At 37.0% G+C, this 22,806-nt stretch overlaps 1 protein-coding gene across 2 annotated transcripts; it reads left to right on the top strand.

Annotated features, from left to right (window-relative positions):
- The first annotated feature begins 762 nt into the window (after positions 1–762).
- nup35 (nucleoporin 35) lies at positions 763–21,537 on the top strand. Of its 2 annotated transcripts, none has more exons than XM_079429018.1 (9): positions 763–903; positions 1,190–1,339; positions 1,427–1,554; positions 2,254–2,308; positions 2,381–2,516; positions 2,619–2,688; positions 2,772–2,900; positions 3,531–3,686; positions 19,705–21,537. In XM_079429018.1, the coding sequence occupies exons 1-9, from the start codon at positions 891–893 to the stop codon at positions 19,741–19,743; spliced, it is 876 nt and encodes a 291-aa protein (XP_079285144.1). In that variant the 5' UTR covers positions 763–890; the 3' UTR covers positions 19,744–21,537. The 2 variants fall into 2 exon arrangements, with proteins under 2 accessions (XP_079285144.1, XP_079285143.1); XM_079429017.1 differs by lacking the exon at positions 19,705–21,537 and adding an exon at positions 4,378–5,123 and having other exon boundaries at positions 772–903.
- Positions 21,538–22,806: the final 1,269 nt, after the last annotated feature.

The following is a 22,806-nucleotide window of genomic DNA, read 5'->3' as shown; positions in this document are numbered from 1 at the left end:
AAACTAATCATCTACAGCATATTACATTTAATTTATTTTGTGATGCAACTAATAATCTGCAGGCGAAGTCAGAAATTAACTGACTCTCAGATTTTCTTAAGCATTTTTTTTATTTAGCCTACCTTTTATGAGGATATAATTTTCATGCAAATTGACTGTTATGGCAGAAACTTGAAGTTGCATAACAGATCAAGAATTTATTAGGCCTAAAATTATATCAACATAAAAAAATATATTATATTAAATAATATGCATGTATATAGCCCTAAAATGCATATTAACGTAGGATTAATAATGGTATAAAAACATAAAGATGGAGATGAATGGAGGACGATTCCAGTGTTCCTTTACTCTGGGAGGTCCTGGACGTGAATGAAGCCACCCTGTGAAACAACAGTGCCACCTTCAGGTCAGTTACTGTAACAGTTAACCTGCAAACTGTGAATACAGCAATACAGCATTTCACAGGTCTGTTACAAGTTACAACACAGCATATGCAAGCATAAAAATAGCAGAATATTAGTGAAAAATTAATACAGTTACTAAACAGAGTTTTATTGCATTAACAATAAAAAAACGCCAATTTAGAACGCATTTCACACCTCTAGTAGTTTATCAATACACGTCTTACTAAAAACAGTATAAAGGTGATTACAAAAACCGAGGTGAGAGAAAAGCATGAATTTGGTTCCAAAACTAAAAATCAGTTTCATGTCCTGTCCTGCAGGGGCGCTACACAGGCGAGGCGCGAGCTGCTCTCGTGAAAGCGGAAGTGTAGCGTGCTTGAGTCATTAACTTCCGCCCGTTTCAAATTTTTTTGCACTGTTTTTTGTTGATTTGGTGAATTAGGGCTGATCTTCTCTCAGTGGCTGCTGTGATAGTGACCCAGTATGGACATCCAGAGTAAGTCGTGTTTTACACCAGTCCTGTGTTTGTATATTCATATGCTGGATGATTTTGTTAGAGACGTCCGTACGTTAAATGTGACCGGTAGCAGAAATACATGTGTTTACCTTATTCGGCTCCCTAACAACTATTTTATATTTAGGGTAACGTTAAAATAATAAAAAAACGAGTTATTTGTATATATGTTGCTAACTGTCCGTGTATAGCTGTTAAAATGATAGGTTTTCGACTGTAATGAGCAAGAATTATTAAATATATAACCCTTGTTGATGTGTAATAACAGGCATTGAACCAATGACCCTCGGCTCTCCAGCCTCCCCCAAGCCTGGGGCTCAGTTTCTACCTGGGTTTCTGATGGGAGACCTGCCTGCTCCTGTCACACCTCAGCCCAGGTGTTTTGGGTTGACAGAAACAAGGTCTCCTCTTCAGTCTGGTAAATGCGTTTTAATGCGTTTTTCTTACGGCATGTTGGTTTTTATACACAGCACAGAAGTTAACATTTGATGCTTTCCTCCTTCAGGTGGGTCTCCTCCACAGCCGGTGGTCCCAACGCCTAAAGACAAGAGCGGAGCCCCTCCGGTCAGAAGCATCTATGATGATCTCAACGGCTCCGGTGTGGGAATGTCTCCTCGTGCTGCTCGCAAACAAGTGAGAAAGTTAAAGACCTTCATTTGACTTTGAAGCACGTCCTGAAATGACATTACTTGACTAAGTTATTAGTGAGTACTGGGGCCAGATGCATCTTTATTTTTCTTAGTGTCTTTTTTTTTGGATTCAAGTTAGACCATGTCAGTACAACCAATGTTGTTTTTAACCTAGTCTTAACAGTAATGAATTTGAAGTATTTTATAAGTAACCGTATACCCAAAGTTAGTAATATGCATAAGAAACTCTCAAACCATCAATAAAAGGCTTTCCACACAAACTTTCTTCAATAGCCTTTCGTCACTCTTAGCAAACATGACTTTATCGCATGACAGCTTTAAAATCAGTCAAACAAATAAACCCCTTGTATACAGACCGTTCATTAGCCGGCTGTGCATGTGCATATCTGCGTTTATTATTGCGGAGAAGCTTTGCAGCTTGGGCTATAACAACCTTTTGTGTACTGTATTACTCAACTTGGCTGTAAGGCCACCAAGAGAATGTAATGTTTGCTTGTGTTCTTAGATTTTTATAAATTTAGAATAAATTTTAGTACAAAATTTATCGGTGAATCATCATTTGTTTGTCAAAACGTGTCATTAGCGTGCAAGGCCGGTTAGTGAAGTACACAGTTGTTATAATAAATGTAAGAAAATAATTTTAAAATGTTTTTAATGAGATTTTGTCCTTTATTTTTCACAGCCGTTTGCTGGAGTACACACACCGTTGTCTGGTCTATCAGGGACGCCAGGAACAGGTATAAATTAGTTTTTTAATCGCTTGTGTTCTATCAAAACATAGATGCTTAGTTTCTGTTTTTGTCCTATAGTGTCTAATTTGTTTAGCCCCGCGGGACAACAGAGGAAAACAACACTTTCCCCAGCTCAAGTAGATCCGTTCTTCACACAAGGAGATGCTCTGTCCTCAGAAGACCAGCTAGATGACACCTGGGTCACAGTTTTTGGGTGTGTTTAGATCATTCAGTCATTTATTTGTTCCATGACGTGTCAGGCTTTATGGTGTCGACGTCTACATATGACATGAATTTTATATTTGTTTGCACACAGATTCCCTCCAGCATCTGCGTCGTACATCCTCTTACAGTTTGCACAGTATGGAAACATATTAAAACACGTGGTAAGTACAGGCAAAGTTTCAGCACTGCAGACTGTTTTATATATGATTTGTATTCTATAAAAGTTTGTTTCTTTCATTTACAGATGTCTAATTCGGGCAACTGGATGCACGTTCAGTATCAGTCTAAACTGCAGGCACGAAAAGCTCTCAGTAAAGATGGAAAGATATTTGGAGAAGCCATAATGATTGGCGTCAAACCTTGTATCGATAAGGTAAGAAGCACAAAAGCGATAATTCTATTGGGTGTAATTGTAACAGTGGGAATGTTACATTGTGAGTGTTTTATTTTACGGCGTGTCTATTTGTGCAAATAGCCCCACTTGTTGGCAAAGGCTATTTACATTAGCTCCGCCCACAAACGTGTGATTCGGATAGTGAACACTGCAAAAAGATGCTCGTTCAACAACGCTTTCAGTGGCGTAGATGGTAACGCGTGTGCTTTTTGATGCGTTCGACTCCAGTTCGAACCCGCCTTTTGCTGAACTTTTTTTCTCCGTTTTCAAATCTCATATCGCATAGGCATTTATTTTGAATAAAAAATAATCAAAAAGTTGAAAATAAAGCACAGGTTAAGGTTAGGGTAGGTGTAGGGAGGGCTTTATTGTCTCAATAAGGTGGCATCCATTTAATAATTTGAATTAAAACTATAATTTACACTCAATACATTATTATTGTTTTATAATGTACTACAGTATTGAGGTGCATATAATTGCCACTATTTGCAATAAGTAGTATAAATAGCAGAAAATCTTGCTATTTTAACAGTGTAAATAGAATCTATAGCTATTTGCACTTATTGTAAATAGCTGCTGCATTTATTTTATTTTTAAAAATTTTTGCAGAGTGTAATGGAGAGTTCAGACAAGAGCAGCACTTCCAGTTCTGTGTTCACGCCCCCGGTGAAGGCTCCCGGCACCCCCAGTCACGCTCTATCAACTCCCCGATCTGTCATGAGACCCCTCAGTGCTGCTTACAAAGCATCCAGCAGTGACTACCAGGTATAGTTGACCTTTCCACTCACCCACTGCTCTTAAAACCACGCAAATAGTACTGAACAAATTAATTTAAATAAAACGGACAAATGCAGCTTTAAAAATAAAAAATTATAATAATAAATAAAAATAAATTAATAATGTATTTGATAATGCTGAGGCTTTGTGGAAAGAGGAGCTGTTTTTTTTTGCCATTTAAGAGTGGAGGAGCATATTATAAAACTACACATGGAAACTCAAAGGTTATCACTAAGGATTACATATTAATTTGTGCATAAATATGAATAAACTTGATGATTATTATTATTATTACATCAAAAATGTACAAAATAAGTCTAAATCACTTTTTGATAGCAGAACCTAGCCAAAACCATTTCTTACTGGTTTGTAGTTTTCCCAAACCTGACTGAACATGAGCTGAAATATTTGTAATTTTTTTTTTTTTTCCCTGCTCCTTGCAATTTTGATATCCAGGCAGTAGGAAAAGTTTATCATATATTTTAAATTGCAATATTTGTAAATTGTCTATTTTGAAAAAAGGAAATATTGCCAATAAACGTAATATAATCTAGATAAATGTTTACCAATGTTATTTATAATGCTAGTAGCGGATCAATACTGAAATATGTTGTAAGGAGCAACAATTTAAAATAAGAATTTTTGAAGTGCTTGCTTTTTGTTTTGTTCTGCTTCATAGGTTGTATCAGATCAACAGACACCAAAAAAGGATGACACTTTTGTGTCGAAAGCAATGGAGTATATGTTTGGATGGTAATCTTTGACTCAAAGGGTCCTGATGAAAAAGCTCGGAGACCATCAACAGCCTCTGATGTGTTGACGTTGCTCTAAAAACTGACATTGGGTTTTCTGAGCACAAGCACTGAGTGAATACAAAAGCACTTTCTCTCTGCGTTTGCGGACTAATTAACTTTGCGTGCTGTTTTATGGAAGATGGACTCTTGAGTGTTTCACACGGACTGATTTCAGCTGCTGGGTTTGGAGTTATTCCCTCCTGTCTGTCCTTAAAATCATTCAGATTTAACAACTTAATCGTAAGCATTAAGTGTTTCAGGTCTTAACAAACATGCCAAAAGAAAGTTCTGATGGAAATGGAAGAATCCAAATCATGACACGCTCCCTCGTGGCATCCTTTTGTACAAAATCTGAAATTCTTGCTTGACATAATTCGTGGTTATGATCAGCTTTCTAGGTTTGTTTAAGAATGGATCTCATAGGAATATCATTGACACCTACAGCTTTTTGAGATCAAGGCCTTAATCTAGGATTGGACTTCTTTGCATTTGGGTTATATACTGTTTTTAGGCTTTTGTGGGTTTTCACTAACTTTATCAGTTATTTTAATAGGACAGAATCCATTTTTTAGAAATATCTGAATTGAAAATGCCTTTTCTCTTTAATAAACGCTGTCTGATGAGAAACTGTAGTTTGTTTTCTGTAGTTATGTATTAAGTACTAAGTTATTAACTAGGCATGATGAGGCTGAAACAGCTCCTTCAGATCCACATTTTTGCCTTTAGAAGGATAAAGTTATTGTGGACATAATTTAAATTCACAGTAGATAATTTTGTCATCTAAAAAAACATTTGTGCAATTTGATTATGTCCATAATGTGGAAACTTGGAAATAACGTCATCCTTCAATTTAAAACAAATGAGCAAATTTCTGCCTGAAGATTTGGACTTGGTTGTATTTGATGAGTAAGAGGTTGATTGTTGCATGTCATCATAAATTAATGAGCATCTGGTGATTGGGTATTTTTCCTCTTAAATGCAGGTTGTTTCCAAAACTGTGTTTGATCAGTTTATTCTAATCTTTGACACAATTTGGAGGACTTAAGACTACTTCAAAAGACTTGACTTTGACCTTCTCACAGTCTTCATGTGGGTGGATTCAGTGGGTTTGGAAAGAAGCATTTAAAGTGAAGATGTTTTGTATTCAGGTTGTTACATCTATCCTTACTGAATTGCAGGGTGGGCAAAATTACGAGTTTGCTCCATTTCATATTAGAATTTGATCTGGCTTGCGTTTCCCACCAATGGTACAATCAATGCAGCACTGAATTGCAATTCACAGAATTTTCAATGGGTGATGCATAGATATTAGGGCTGTCAATCGATTAAAAAACTAATTATTTTAAATGAATTGCGATTAATCCCACCTTAAAAACATTAAGGTTTTAAATATACTTTTATATTGAAAAAAATTCACACTCAAGCTTAAAATTAATGTAGAAACAACATACAGTATATTTAAAATTTTTTGCTTAGTTACGGAAGCGTATTGCATTCACTTGAGGAAAAAAAAATCTACTCTGTTTTTCTGAATTAACGAGTTAATTATCTCAGAATTACGAGAATTTTTAATGAAAAAAAAAGTTTTTGCTCTGTTTTTCTGAATTAATGACTTAATTATCTCGTTATTCTGAGATAATTAAGTCATTAATTCAGAAAAACAGAGCAAAAACTTTTTCATGAAAAATTATCTCGTTATTCTGAGGTAATTAACTCGTTAATTCAGAAAAACAGAACAAAAACTTTTTCATGAAAAATTATCTCGTAATTCTGAGATAATTAACTCGTTAATTCAGAAAAACAGCAAAAACTTTTAATGAAAAATTCTCGTAATTCTGAGATAATTAACTCGTTAATTCAGAAAAACAGAGTAGATTTTTTTTCCTCAAGTGAATGCAATACGCTACCGTACTTAGTGGTGTCGTCTTAATTTTTTTTATGAGTGAAGGCCAGTATCAATGATACAAACACCACTGATGTCTCTTTTAAAAAAAAAGTTATTTTTTCCCCCCTAATATTTAACCATTGACTCCTAAAAAAACCTATAAAGCTGCAGCATTTACTTCAACATAAAATAAATTGAAATTCATATGGGGTGAGGTGTGCAAATGAGAACAAATAGGTGTGCATTGCTTTCACAACCCTTTCACAGCTCAGCATATTGAATACATTTATTGAATTATTGATTTTGTGTGTACTTGCCTTATTTGTACTAGATTCTGTTTTCAAATGTGTCACGTATAATATCATCCAATATGTAATTTTTTGGCTTCAAGTAATTTGTAACTTGACCCAGGCTTCATGTAAACTTTAGTCTTTATTTCTTGAGCTTTGATTTGAGACTCAAAGGTTAAGTCTTGTAGACGGAGCATTTTTCTGCGCCGGACTCTTTCTTTGACCTTCCAGATGACCCTGAGACTTGTTTCAGGTGTCTGAACCTCGCTCTGGTCAGGCAGGGTAGCCAGCTGGATCCCAGATCAGACACGTGGCCGAGTGCTTGCTGAAGGTGACACTGAGCGGGTCTCTGGAGGTGAGGCTGACCCTTGCTGTCAGAGGCTGCCAGTGCACAGCTCAGGTGATACGCTCAGAGATGCACGCTACCCCCGGGCCTGCTTCAGATATAATCCATCCTGATTACTGCTGTTTTTCCACCGGAGGCATGATTTCACTAACCTTGACACAGGCTTATTTTTGTGGAATGTTTGTGGCTTATTTTTATTTTTCATGCATAAATGAAGGTGTAGTGGTCGGTATACCGTTGAAGCTGTTAGGGTTTCATTGCCCTCGCAGGACATCAGAGGCCACTCCTTCACTTTTTCATTGTAAATGCTTCTTGAATGAATAGCACATGAAAATGCTGCAATTGTATAGTCTCTTTTACAAATATGTGTGGGTCCCATCAAACTGTAATGTTCACCTAACATTCACATTTTAGCAACAAATGAACACATTGTTTTCCTGAAAAACATTTGCGCTTGTTTTGGATTTACTGCAATGCAAGAAAGCAGCTGAAACCTATAGTGAGTTCAGCTAAACTGGGATGCTGGCCACTAGATGGCAGCGTGTTCATTTACTGCTATTTATTTATTTATTAAAGCATGAGCACATTTCTGCAAGTTGAAGTAACGCCTTTGGGTTTGATTTGGATCCTTATTGGCAGCATTTATCTTTCTAATAACTTTCTGATAAAGTGTTTTATTATGTTAAGATTGGAGTAATGTGGATAAGCAAACATACAAGTGTTGCTGCAATTAGTTACAACAAATTAAAATTGGTTCAGATAAACTTCCAACTTTAAACTAAAGTTAACGGAACTGCAGTCAAACACAAACATTACTGATTTTTACTCATTTAAATGTTGAACTTTAAGTTGTGATAACTAATCACAGCAATCGTTTTTACAATTAATTATTTAGGCTATTAAAATTATAACGATGCCAATTGAGTTATTCATAATAATCACCTTACTATGTGTATTATACTATATTACTATAGCAGTATAATATATACAATAATACTTATACAATTAAGTAAAATGTTCTGTCCTTTAAGCCTCAATAAGTAAAAATTATAATGGCGTCATTAATAATGATAATTTACAATTCTCACCATAACCCCAATCCCAGAAAAGTTGGGATGTTTTGTGAAATGCCATAATGCCTCTGTCCCAATGTTTTACTTTGTTGCAGCCATCAAAATTTAAAACTGTTTATATTTACAAATACATTTAAATCTTTTAACTGTACCTGTGCAGATTCTTGCATTTTGATTGCATTTTACAAACTTTTCTGGAATATTTTTTAATAAGAATTTGATTACCAGTGGATCTGAAGACTCTCTTTAACAATTTATTCTTTATCCATTTTATATGAGATTGTTAAATGTCTGGGGATTTTATTAATGAGTTGAGCAATTGTTTGTTTGTGCCTAAAGATGCGATGGATGCAAATATGATGATCTTAAAAAGTGCTTGTGCATTGCTATGATTTTTATGGAGATAATTTGTACAGCTGACATTATTAATGGAGCACCTAGTACAATAGTGCCATTTTAAAGCTCATCAGTTGACTGGCTTCCTGGCCCTGACGCAGCATCAGACGTAAACATCCCGCTTTGATGGGTACATGCAGCCTAATTCAAAACACGTCAGGATGCAGGCCTCTGTGTAATCTTATATTAAAGAGATCAGGTAGGAATTAAAGGAGACCTTGGCTGTGCAATAGGATTTATGCAGGTCCTATTAGATTTACTAATTTATAGTTTTAATTAAATTCTGGAAATGCAGCACTGCAGAAAAGTAACCTGTTATTGGATAATCTGGGTGTGTAGCCTCGCAGGGCAGGGTGCATATCAATAGCGCCTCCAGTGAAAAGGCCACAGCAGTATGGACTGTTTAATGAGAGGATGTGAATTAACTCGGAGTGGGATAGGGGAAGAGGAGAGCCACCGTGCAATGAAATGCTTCTTTATTTGGCACACAATGGAATAAAGGCTGGAAAAATCAATGATAATATCTCCCGATTACAATCATCAAGGTTTACTTCTCTTTTAAAATGATAGTTATCAATTCCCTTAAGAGCAACAGCCTATGTGGAGGATCAATACCGCGCTGGTGCTGTGGTTTTACTTAATGCATTCAGCCCTGGGCGTTTGGTGCGGGTGTGTGAGTGTGAACAAGGCTTCCTGCCGCATTAGAGTAGTACCGCTTTCATTTGACTCTAAGGAGATCAGAATAAGCACAGAGGTTCTTCATGTGAAGCGTTCTCGTTCCAGATCACATTCAGACATGATCTAATTATTCTTCGAGAGGTTCTCCGTGATTGTTGATGGCAGCGATGAGGACTCAAGTCCCCAGTGTGGAGAGGGAATGAAAAGAACTTGATTTTTAAATCAAGATTTTTGTCTTGTTTTTATATATAAAATAAACAATATATAAAGAAAATAAAATTACTTGAGAGCCAAACTTTTATAATCTAATCTAAAACTTTTCAAAGAATGTTTTTCATTGGATATTTTTAAAGTCTAATATAAAAAAAATAGTCTTCAAAGTCTTTAAAGTATAATAATAATAATAATATTACTACTATGATGATTATTATTATTATTATTATTTAATAATTATTAAAAGACATTCTCCTCATGTTCCCAGAGTGGATAGGGAATGAGGTATGTTTTTAAAGGATGATTTCCGTTGTGTTTTTGTCGTCTCGATAATAATAATGATAATAATAGTTAAGTTATTATTAATAAAAATTAGTAGTAGTATTGATTGTTAATTAACTGTTATTTTGATTTATTATTGTAACAACTATACAAATATATAACTAGTTGTAGTTTATTATTATTATTGTTATTATTAGATATATTTAATTAATAATATCAATAATAATACATGTTTACCAATAGTGATTATTTAGTATTGAGGCTTAAAATACATATTAATTATTATTATTAATAAAAAAAATTATATATATTTTTTTGTTAAATATATTGCTAGATTTATGCTTAAAAGAATGTAAATGGTAAGAAGTGCATAAGGGGTTGTGGGGGTTTATGGGCTGACATGAACAGACAGAAGTGAGGTGGGCATCACACAGGAAGTGAGAGAGTTTGAATTACAGCTCAGAACCTCTGTGGCCCTGTCAGCCCTGCTCAGACTCCACTGAATGATACAGCGTGATGCCTTTAAAAACATAGCCTGACCACCGCATGCAGGTTAAGCCATGCGCAAACATCAGCAGACTTTATCAGCGCACACATTGGCTGCTGACCGGCGCTCCTGAACCGGGCCCTGCGCAGAGATTCCTCTCAGGTGCTTGCAGGGACCATGATATGATGGGACTGGAATGTGAATGAAGCGTCACGTAGAGTCTATGCTCTTGTCAAGCAGGATTACGCTCTGATGTTGACAGCCGCGGATACAGAGAGCATTGTTATTTTGAGAGGAGATAGTGCCAAACTTGGCTGCAGGTTGTTGACTTGCTCTTGTTTGTTAACGTAGTATTAAGAAAAGTAGAGCCTTTGCACTTCAACTAAACTACAGTTAATCTACATTATTGCACAGATTTAGACTGAATGCTTGAGGCATTTTGTTAAAGATTTGTGAAGTGTTGTATAGTGCATAATTTTATAACTGACTGCTTATTCAGAAAATGGAAAGATTCTTACATAGCTGTGCTTTTGTTCTGTCTCACTACAAGTGATTATACATCAACAATCGTACACTATTAACATGTGTTTAGCTGTATGTAATATTTTTAGTTGTAAATAAAACAAGTTGAAGAAATCATGCACCCAACTGATTTAGGCTTATGTTTATTTATTTTTTCCTTTTTATTAACTATATCATGAAATATGTGTAAGTAAATGCATTTTGCACCTTTTATAGATTGTTAGTTGATCTATAATGGGCGATTGGCAAAGTAGCCTAACAGTGTAATCTATAACTATGCATAAAAACCCGTCTTTTTACAGAAGTACCAGATATGGGTGTCATGCCATAAAATATTTAAATACGACCGTCATTTAATAAAAACATTGTAATTTGCTAATTCTAACACTTTAATTGTACAGAAAGAAAGCAAAGAACATTTACATTATCAAATAACATTTGAAGCACTCTCAAAAACGCTCATTATAATCACTGAAGCCATAAACAGTGTGAAATTAATGTCTTACATTCGTGCGCACTTCTGCACTTTGTTGTTTCTGGTGATAGAATTCATCAGAGAGCAGAATTCCTTCAGCGTGCAAATAAACAAAACAACCATGACTCATCTGAACGCCTCTGATTGGTCATTGCATTCATAAGCTCAACAGAATCGTGTGTGATTGGTCACAATATGCGTCTGGCTAGCGAACACAGATTTGATTTTCGCAGCTGGTAATGTACCACACTGCACCTTTCTAATCACGCCGGTGGGATTGTATGAAATATAAAATATAATATTCAGCTTTTTATTTTGTCTTTTGGAAGCTGCATTCAAAATCCACTAATGGGGCACATGCACGTCACAATATTTTTGATTACATAATGTGTTGTTACATATTAATAATTACATGTTTGATAGTATGACATGTTTGATGTTTTATAAATGCTGTTTGTAATATCATAGTATTACCAGTGAATTAATTTTATGTATTTATTTTTTTGTCCTATATTTGAAAACTTTCTCAGCTCAACTGAGCGCCAAAGAGCAAAGCTGGTAAACTTCAAATCACATACTGTGCTTTTTAGGGGTCCTGCGCCGGCAGAGCAACTGGCATTGAATGGAAATGCAAGCAGATGGGTCTCTTCAGGTATTGCAGACCTCCCTGGTGCCATTTATTTCTTTGGTGTAAAACTTCTCAAGTAGGAAAGAAATTACTGAGTGCACATTAAATGAAAGCTTTAAGCTTAATAAGATTTTCCCTGCTGATAGAAACACTTTTGTTTCAATCTAATTCTACTAAATGATGTGTATCTATTTATTTTATAATTATTCTCTAGTTCAATGTTCTGTCTCTCTAATACGTTATTAGTTTAAATTGAAACATTTTGTGCTGGTGATGATGGAGCTCGAAGTTCTGAGTCATTTATACTCCACACATTAAAACTCCATATTCTCCGTCACATTAATGAGTGAAAGTACCAAACAAGTTGAGTCAGAAAAGCTGATCCCTTCTTAATGTCAAAAGCTTCAAATGTCAACGCTCACCCCTCCTGAGCTTCCCCATTTATCTCCATCTCAGCAGCCTCTCGTCTCTGTCACAGGAATGGCTGCAAGATACTGCTGAGTCCTGTCTTTATTCAGTGGAAAAAGTCGGTAAGGATAAAAGAATGAGAGAAAAAGTGAGCAAGAACAGAAACAAGTGGGACGGAGCGAAATGGAGTTAGAAGGAAATACAGAGAAGGGCAATAAAAAGAGATTATCGAAAGAAAGAGAAAGGGAGAAATAGATGAGCAGTGTCCATCTATTCAAGATTCCTGGGTCCCTCAGGCCTGTAACAATAAGTGGGACACCACTGAGTCCTGCACTTTCCAGGACTCTGTGTGAAAGAGAGAGAGAGAGAGAGAAAGAAGAAAATGGGAGCCTATTTTCTTGGTCCCGGGACCTCATGCTGTCGTTGTGCACAAATTCAACATGCTGAGAGAAAGCAGTATACAAAAGAAAAGGAAAGGGATAACCACAGGTTGCGTGAACAAAGAGCAAAAATATCAGTGGATCTGCAAAGGAAAGCAATAGGATGGTTTTCCAATTACATTCACTGCAGCATTCATCTCTATCTGAGTTTATGTAATTTCCGTTCATTGTTGGACACTGATAATGTGCATTGCGACCTCTGAGAATACAGACATATTTTGTCCACAGTTCCAAAATCTTTAAAGCAGCCTTATTCTAGAATTTCATAACATTTACTAACTCACAATGTATATAAATATTTAATTTATAAGTGAAGTGCCATACTGCCAAGTATGGTGACCCATACTCAGAATTCGTGCTCTGCATTTAACCCATCCAACGTGCACACACACACCGTGAACACACACACACACACACACAGCAGTGAACACACACACACACACACACACAGCAGTGAACACACACACAGCAGTGAACACACACCCGGAGCAGTGGGCAGCATTTATGCTGCGGCGCCCGGGGAGCAGTTGAGGGTTCAATCCCTGCCGGCCCGAGACTCGAACCCACAACCTTTGGATTACGGGTCTGACTCTCTAACCATTAGGCCACGACTTCCCTTGTAGTTGTACATTTAGTTGTACTTACTTAGTATTACTAAACTTCAGCCACTTTTGGAAAGATAGTAATGAGTAGAAAATTATGTATACACATTACTGTTAGGGTGGTATGATTTGATCACAAATTAAAATACCCGTTTTCTATTGTAATATATTTCAAAATATAATTTCTGTCATGCCAAAGCTATATTTTTAGCAGACATTACTCCAGTCGTCAGTGTCACATTATTATTTTTAGGGGTAAATTATATTTTTAGTAGTAAATAAAATAAAAATGTAATACATTTTACAAGTACAGTATGTACTATATTAGTTTTGTTTTACTTCTTTAAATGTCACCTTTTGTTATGTACTGTTTCTTTGTAATTGTGAAATTCACTAGCAATTTCTGAGAGAAAATAGTTTCTTTTTCAGTATAGTTTCATGTCTGGTTTATTTTTTATTTTCAGCAGCCATTACTCCAGTCTTCGGTGTCACATGATCCTTCAGAAATCATTCAAGAAACATTTCTTTTTTATCATCAATATTGAAAACAGTTGTGCTGCTTAATATTTTCGTGGAAATCATATAGTGAGAGAATTTCAGCATTCTTTGATACATAGAAAGTTCAAAAGAACAGCATTTATTTAAAATGGAAATTTTTGCAACATTACAAACGTCTTTACTGTCACTTTTGATTGATTTAAAATGTCCTTACAAAATTAAAGTATTAATTTCTTTCAAAAAAAGAGAATAACTTACTGCCCCCAAAACTTTTGAATGGACAAGTACATGTTTATAATCAAACATAACAGTACAATGCAAATATCCGAGTGTGTGCAGTGCATTTTACGGAGGACTATTTCCTGAACCTGGGAGAGTAGCCTACAATGTGAACACTAATGGCTGTGAACACTAAGTTGGGCAATTCCAACGTCGCAAGGACAGTCTGGTGCTTCTGACTCACAGCCTGTAAGTATGTTTCGATATTTAAAGAATTTGCCACCGACTATTCAAACGTGAGTTTTGAGCAGTGTAGAGTAGTGCTTGTTTGCCGTTTCTACAAACACAAATGCAAACATGGTAATGTTTACGCTGCTCGATGCAACGCGTAAAAAGACAGTATAACTCATTATAACCAGTAATTATGTCCCCACTGAATACAACAAATGCCTTGTTTATAATGAGTTTTATTGTTTTGTCGTTGCGCCGGGACACGGCATCACAATACGGTAAGGGCTGTAACATTTCCGTCTCACGCTTGAGGTATTCGGCCAATCACAACGCACTGGATAGCTGGCCAATAAGAGCATACCTCGCTTCTCAGAATGATGAGCTTTGTAAAAATCGACGTGTTTCAGAAAGGCGGAGCATAGAGGAGCAACAATAATGTACAGTATGTGGAAAATAATGTGTTTTTTGAACCTCGAACCGCATAAACACATTGCATTACACTTTTTTAGAAACATTATATAACCCCTTTAACTTTTTCGAGTCAAGTTTGTCTTGACGAAGTTTCTTTACCTAAATTTTAAATTCAAATTCATATTACAATTCTGCATACTGTTTGTTACCTCAGGGCCAAGTTGCTGGTAACTAAATATTATGTAAATGTGTTCAGTCATATGTTAATGCATTCATGGATTGGTTTCCGTACAGTATGGTATTGGTAGACTGAGGAGGGAACCTGCGATTGTTATAGTACGTAGTACATAAAATGGTTTGATTCCAAACTCCTATTTCCCATGATTTGACTTTAATATACACATTTTTCACCATCGTCACTTAAATATAAAATTGCACTATGCGGGACCCCGAGTCTCTGATTGACACATCTGACTGCACTGGATGCGGGCAGCTGTACCCTCTTACCAACCAGCTGCTGTCTCTAGTCCCTCCGCTGCTCATGGAGAAGGTCACAGTCCTCTATATTCCACATCTACAAGCACTCCGAGCCTGCATTAATATCCTTGGAGAAAGACCATTTGATGTCTCTGTGGTTTTTAAAGCCGTTTTCACTTACAAACCCTGAAAACATTTTCAAAATGCTTCTTTCATCTGATAATTGTTCAGGTTACGAGACCGCCAGTGCTACAAGAAACCACTGTACTCAGACAGCAGACGCAAATGTTTATCAGATGAGCTGAGAGGAAGTCTAAAAGAGTTTGTGTGCTGATTTATGGGATGACTTTAGATACGACATTATCTTTTCCCCTGTCTGATCACCTGAATGACAAGTGGCACTGACTCAGGGGAATGTGGACTCGTAGACTTCGCCCCAAAGTGTGCACACCTGCCAGAATCCTATCTGTAGCCAATCAGTCATATGTTCGTTCAGCCATAGTCGTCTTCACTATGGGCCCAAGCTCCTTCACAGACACGTGTGAGAAGTGGGGAAGGGTGTTATATAAAAACTGATATAGCCAATTGATGAGAGGAGAAGAATTCGTTCAGAAGCCAAAAACGCTGCCAGCTTTTGCTCTGTGTCGATTGGATGTGCGGTAGATGTTACGCTCCAAAATAAAATGTTTCTCTACATTGAGTATGATTAAATGGTCTTTGTCCTGCAGCATTATCATTCGAGGGTGAGATTTCATAAACCTAGTTGTGTGCTGGCTAGATGTATTGCTTCTATTTTTCGTCTCTGTCTTCTATGTAGTTCACAAATGCACGTACTTTGATAAGATCAAAGAAAAATGTGAGTTTGTACGCCGTGGATGCATTAAATAGTAACTAAGGCAATATAAATATGAGAGGTGAACTAAAAGCAAGGGTGTCCTCAGTGACTCACTTCCACAATGGTCCATTGTTCATGCAGTATTTACCGGTCGCTCTGTGTCATCCATCTTGTGTACATTTCCCAGCTCTCAGCATGAGATGGCCTTCAGCCAGTGCTCAGGGCCTCTTGTTATAAATCTAACAGCATTGTTTGCTATGATGCTCAGCCTCCAGCAGTCTGTCATCACAAGGATGCACACATGGCTTGAGGAGAGATTTCGCCCCGACCACCTTGTCTCGCCCTGTTTCTTTTTCGATAATGTTGAGAAGAACAGATGGAAGTGGAAGTTTGTAGGCTCGAGAGCCTGCGGCAGCCATGTTGCCGTGTATGTGCTTTTGGAGGGAATGGTCTCACTGTCTTTACTCCCAGTGCTTAGAGGTCACCGGTAATCACCGCTTTGTACAGGCGGGCCATCGAGATAACGGCGGTCACGTGGCTTTTGGAGCACAAGAACACCCCTGGGGCCTCGCTTGCTTCAGAGCTAGCCTAGAAAGTGGCAACTAGAGGACCAATCAATGTATATTTGCAGTTCCCTCTCTTTCATAATGTAATGGAGATGCATTTCGGTTGACCTCCAATCACTTTGGATGCTACACACCGCTGAAATCCTCCAAGGAGCTTGTTAGCATTTTTAGCCTCTTTTTCTTCTCGCTGTTTCCATGCAACAGATGCAAAGATGAGTGGCTCTGTACGACCTTAGTTAAGGTAGGTACATCCTACAAGACTCTCGGCATCTGTGAAGGTGTGTTGACGCGGAGTGATTGCTTTCCCACAGGGAGCGCTGGTAAGTGGGAGGTTTACCCTGAAGGTCCTCGTGGAGGGGCCACTGTGATCGAGAATAGATTTTCACCAATGGTAGATAATGGCAGTCAGCAGAAAATGATGCCGGGGAAACAAAACAAGAGAAAGGAGCATATTATCAGGAGTCCGGAGCAAGGCCGTCTTCACCTCGCCCCGAAGAGGCGTGGGTGAGGAGAGAGTAGCTGGGGAATTCTAATGGCATTTATTCTTCTCTCGGAAACTGGATAACTATAATATGTCAGTAGTGTCTTGCGAATGAATCCATATTGGCTGGCTCCTTAGATATTCAAGGAGTTTTATTCCTCACAGGTCCTGTTAGCACAGTATTTGTTCCTCAGCAATGTGGCACCCTATTTTTCCTCAGTAATTTGCTGTATACTTTGCAAACATACACTCAAGTCAATGTTTAAATTCATTCTCCGTAGCAAACAATGTATCTTATTAGCACTCTTGGGAATGGCTAGAGAAAATGAGCAAAAGCAGTAAAACACAATCCATTTGCTCTATTAAATCCTGTTCATTTCCTTTATGTAATTGGTATAGCTGGGCTGAGCAAAAATCAGGATTGAAGAATTAGTTTGTTTTCAATTCATGACTTTAAATTTGAAATGAAGTGGTCTCAACACACAGGAAGTTCAGTATGTCTGTCGGTCAGTGTGATGGACGGATGGATACAGTAGATAGATATTCTGTCTCTCTCTCTCTCTCTCTCTCTCTCTCTCTCTCTCAATTCAATTCAATATTGCTTTATTGGCATGACTGTAAAAAATACAATATTGCCAAAGCTTGACATATATATAGAGAAATATAATAACAATGAAAATATCAAAATAATAGAATAAAACCATTATAACAATATAAACTTAAATACACAGTGTAACAAATAAGAACTTGTGTGAACATGTCATACCACAGTGTTTAACATATAAACACACACAGGCTGAGGGTAACTGTGGTAGACATTAGGGAAACACTGAGGTCAGACAGAATACATATATTACACAGATTGTGTACGTTCACCTGCTGTCTCTCAGACTGTAGCACACACACACACGTTCACCTGCTGTCTCTCAGGCTGTAGCACACACACACACACACACACACACACACATTCACCTGCTGTCTCTCAGGCTGTAGCACACACACACACACACACATGTTCACCTGCTGTCTCTCAGGCTGTGGCACACACATGTATCTCGCAGCCAGTGCTGCTGTCTGTCCCTCTCCTAGTATTATCTTTATTTGTTCCTCTTCAGTCATGGCTGTAAAATTCTTTATGATGTTTGTGAATTTGTTGATGTATATGTCTCTGATTGATTTAAATTATTAACAGTGAAGTAGGAAGTGTGTCTCTGTCTCACAGTGAACACACACTCTTTGCTCTCTGGGTAACCAGCTCTTTCTGTGTCTGCCGGTCTCGATGGCTAGTCTGTGCTCACTGAGCCTGAACTTGCTCAGGATCTGTCTCTGCTTTGTGTCTTTGACACTCTGGAGATATTCTTCTAATTCATATTTTAATTTTATAGTTCAATAGAGTTGTAATTTACTTTGTGTTTTGGTTTCTTGATCCCAATGTTCCAGATATATATTTTTAGATGTTTGATAATTTGATTTATTTTGATGTTTGGGTGAGAAGCAGTGCTGGTCTGAGACTGGTTAGTGTTAGTAGAGTTAGTCAGGTTAGTAAGTCTCAGAACCAGCTGACTGAGTGGACTCTCTTCGGGGTTCAGTTCTTGGGTTTGTAGTGCTTTAAAATGTAGTGATTCTGTTGGACTTGACTTTAGATGCATCCAGAATTTTATTTGACTGTTGGTATATTTGCCCAAAAGTCTTGGGGATAATCAAGATATTTTTTGGCAAATGTGAGATGAGCCTTTGTGTTCTTTTCGCCTTGGAACTCTCCCATGGCTGCCGTTTTTGCCCAGTCTCTTTCTTATTGTTGAATCATGAACACTGACCTTAATTGAGGCGAGTGAGGCCTGCAGTTCTTTAGAGGTTGTTCTGGGTTCTTTTATGACCTCCTGGATGAGTCGTCGTTGCACTCTTGGAGTAATTTTGGTAGGCCAGCCACTCCTGGGAAGGTTCACCACTGTTCCAAGTTTTCTCCATTTGTGGATAATGGCTCTGACCGTGGTTCGCTGGAGTCTCAAAGCCTTAGAAATGGCTTTATAACCCTTTCCAGACTGATACATGTCAACTATTTTGTTTCTCATCTGTTTTTGAATTTCTTTACATCGCGGCATGATGTGTTGCTCTTTAAGCATGCTGTAGTTTGTCAGATAGGTTCTATTAAAGTGATTTTTTGATTCAACAGGTCTGGCAGTAATCAGGCCTGGGTGTGGCTAGTGAAATTTAACTCAGCTTTCTAAAATAATGTGGTTAATCACAGTTCTTTCATGATTTAAGAGGAGCGGGCAATTAATTTTTCACGTAGGGCCAGGTAGGTTTGGACAGCTTTTTTCCCTTAATAAATGAAATCATCATTTAAAAACTGTATTTTGTATTTATCTTTGTGTAATATTAAAATTTGTTTGATGATCTGAATCGTTTAAGTGTGACAAATATGCAAAAAATAATAAAAAACAGGAAGGGGGCAAAAACCTTTTCACGGCAGTGTAGAAGTGAATTGCTTCCTCAGTTATAATTCAGTTCAAATTCAGAAAAATTATTGAAATTTAAAAGACATTTGTCTTTGAGAACTTCCTTTTTCATCAGGGCACTTAAAAAAAAAAGAAAAAGAAATCTGTCCTGCATGACATCTCAGAAAAAAAAAAAATTATTACTCCTCAGCAAACTGATTTTATTCCAGGGATGCTGCAGGTTTCCCACGATCTAAGAAATTGCTGTTTCAAACACCTGTGGCCCACAAATACAGCACACTAATAAAAACCTTGTTTATCCCTGTTCTAGGAAAGCCTACAGCATCAGAGACCCTACCAGAAAAAATGATCACACTGTGCCAGTAATACCTGCTTTAGCGAGTACAGGATGCGTCCACAGGAGGGATTAGTCCTATTGATCCCAGCTGGCAGACAGAACTATTTGAAAGTCAGAACAATCACATTGGGAACAGACTCTGTGGGCATGTGGACCAAAGGAAATGGTAGATGTAAGATACAGTCAGTGTGTATAGAGCAACAGGGGAAAACGCTCAACAGATAACAGGCCACTGACACAACTATTGCCAACAACAGCTTCTGCCATTCACCTCACAACTCATTTCTCTCTTCTTCCCTGAAGTGTGTAATTTATGTTGTGCACTTCTCCTACCCATTTATGTGTAAGTCATTTAACTTGGCTAATGAAACTTGCACATGCTCAGCTTTAGCATTCAATCAATTTTTAATCAAATATTTAATCATATATAAACATAAATGTACATCCCATGACGTCAGTAAGCTTGTCCAATAGCCCTCCAGCATCCATGTCACTCGCATGATCCAATCAATTCCCGATGGACAAAATCATATCCTGCCTTACTTTTAATTTTCCCATTCGAGAAGCTTTTTCAGTCCGATATACATTGCAATAGAGAAGAAAAGATGATCTCAACTTTTGCTTCATGCTGACTTTGAAAAGAGTGCTGGCTTGCTGTGTTTCACCTGTTTTTGTCTAAACTAACATGGTTTGATGTCCGTCATAGCGGTTATAGATCTAACTGAAAGGTTATTGGTTCAAACCTGGTGTAACCTCTTTAAAGTTGAAAGATTTTACAAACTTAGATTGAGAAAAAAATGCATCAGCATCTCTATTATTCAGTTTCAGTTTGTGGTCCTCTATACAATAGAAAAGATTTGATTACAGAGAAGAGCAAATTTATTTTTTTTAAATGTATAAAAGAGAGAAGAATTGGTTTTTATTTTCAGAGGAGATTGTGGTAAGAAGTTTTTTCTTTACTGTTTTTTTTTCTGGTTTCTGCTAATTAATTTATGCCGTATATGCTAATGGAGGCATTGTAATTTATGTAAATCATTTAAAAAAAAAGTAAAAACAGCTAGTAAAGAGAAAGATGTAATTGAGTAATATATCATTCCGCCATTATAGTGCTTGAATCATACATAAATTATATGTTTGCCATGTTCTGTGGATGTGTGTCCTCTCTTGCATTCTGCCGTGGAGAGTTAATGCACATTCACAGATATTAATTTGATCAGAAGACAGATTTGAGATCTCATCTGAGATCTAGTACCTTTGATTTAATCAGATAATAACAATGTGAATGAGATCATGCGAGAAATCACTTGTGCAGGAGATTTTTTTCTTGTGTGTATAACCTCTTCCATCAGATTGATGATGTTGGATGATCAAAAAAAGCAATTCAGCAGATTCCCTTAATCTCAAAGCACATCACCAGGGGAGCGCAGCTGTGCATCCAGAATGCAACACTGCATGAAAATTCAAACACTCAACACACTGCATGCAAGAAGCATGTTTACTCATTGACAGCCATATAAAACTTACACTGATCTATCTATCGTTCTATCTATTTATTGTTCTATCATTTTGTCATTCAATGTATTGTTCCGTCATTCTATTTTTCTGTCTATTAATCGTTCTCTCTGTCCGTAAGCGTAGGAACCTTCGTCAATTTCATATTTACAGTTTGCTTTGTAAATTTCTATTAATGTACTGTAGATGTTTTACCAAACTGTTCACAGCATGATATAGACTTACATTTCTCCTTGTCTTCTAGAATATAAAGAGTTCTATGGAGTAATCATTCTATAAAAGTTGACAACATTTACAAGCTACTCTGATATTACTTATGCATAAAAATTACATGGTACAGGCATAATACTGAGCAACAACAGTTTAACATAAAGAGTTACCAAAAGTGAGTCATCCAAAACTTCAGGAGTGCATGTTGGATAACTTTAGTTTTTTTGGTCTCACAATGTTCTGGAATGTTCCAGAAAACTCTAGAATGTTATAGAAGCAAAATATCTTTTAAAACCATGCAAAATTAGTACAAAAACGCATTAAACCAACGTTTCATAATTATAGAAGTTCTTCTTTCCTGACCTAAATATTTACCAAAATATTGATGCTATGGGAAGATAAACTGTACAGTAATAATTTGCACTACAGAATTACTGAAGAACCATATTTAAGTGAAACATTTTTTAATTTAACCTATTTAGATCACACCGTATTACATGTTACATCAGCAAGGATTGATTCTTGAACTATCACTATTGTGCTCCTATAAGGCATTGCCACCAGGTTACTCCAGTGGGATTGTCTCTGTGCTAAGAGTAAGTTTTGTGGATGACTGTCAGCTGACTGCTTGTTTAGATATCCTGGTGTGATCTTTTGCTCTTCTTTACAGCATTATTGGGTGTTGCACATTGATTTAAGTTCCTACAATGCATGCAGTGAGTGCTCACACTTTAATTTCTGAACATAGTGATGTTTATGTAAAGGCATTAGAAATGTTCTGGCCTTCGCTCTGGGCACTGATAGAAGCCCACAGCTCTCAGGGGTACTTCATTTGATATACAGAGGAAGAAATTTCTGCTCTCTTTGACATCCCACGATTTTGAATTGATTTTATAAGATTGTAAAAACATAATGTTCCTCTCAAGGGATGAGAATTAATTAGCCTCACCATCTGGTAATTACGCTAAAAAACAGTAGGTGAGATTGCTGAAAATCATTGACATGCATAGTGTTTCAACTCACTCTCGTTTTATGTGGCTTGCATCATTGCCTGCTGCTCTGTTTACAGTGAATGGCATTATCTGTGTGAGTGTTCACTGTTACCAAAGCAGAGCACTTCTTATCCACAGTCTAATAACTTACTTCTTCCCAACCGCAGGTTAGCAATATCTCTGTCTGAGTTCGCATTCTACCAAATTTTCCCTTTTTGCAGTTTCAGTGTGACTATGGCTACTGACACGTTCTTACAAAACAGAATGAGCTCATATTCCAACAAAACATAGTTTGTCATATTTTTTTACTGTCTTAAGCCTAAATAATGCTTCAGTATAATTGCATTTGTTTCAGCTGTGA

This window comes from Barbus barbus (assembly GCF_936440315.1).
Source record: "Barbus barbus genome assembly, chromosome: 11".
NCBI classification, from domain to species: Eukaryota; Metazoa; Chordata; class Actinopteri; order Cypriniformes; family Cyprinidae; genus Barbus; species Barbus barbus.
The sequence above is the reverse complement of the archived record's forward strand: the minus strand, read 5'-3'. Positions and strand labels throughout refer to the sequence as shown.

Excerpts from the sequence above, each read along its gene's own strand:
- nup35 (XM_079429017.1), top strand. Across the intron at positions 2,901-3,530 it reads TCAAACCTTGTATCGATAAG|AGTGTAATGGAGAGTTCAGA; the intron begins GTAAGAAGCACA and ends AAATTTTTGCAG. Across the intron at positions 3,687-4,377 it reads CATCCAGCAGTGACTACCAG|GTTGTATCAGATCAACAGAC; the intron begins GTATAGTTGACC and ends TCTGCTTCATAG.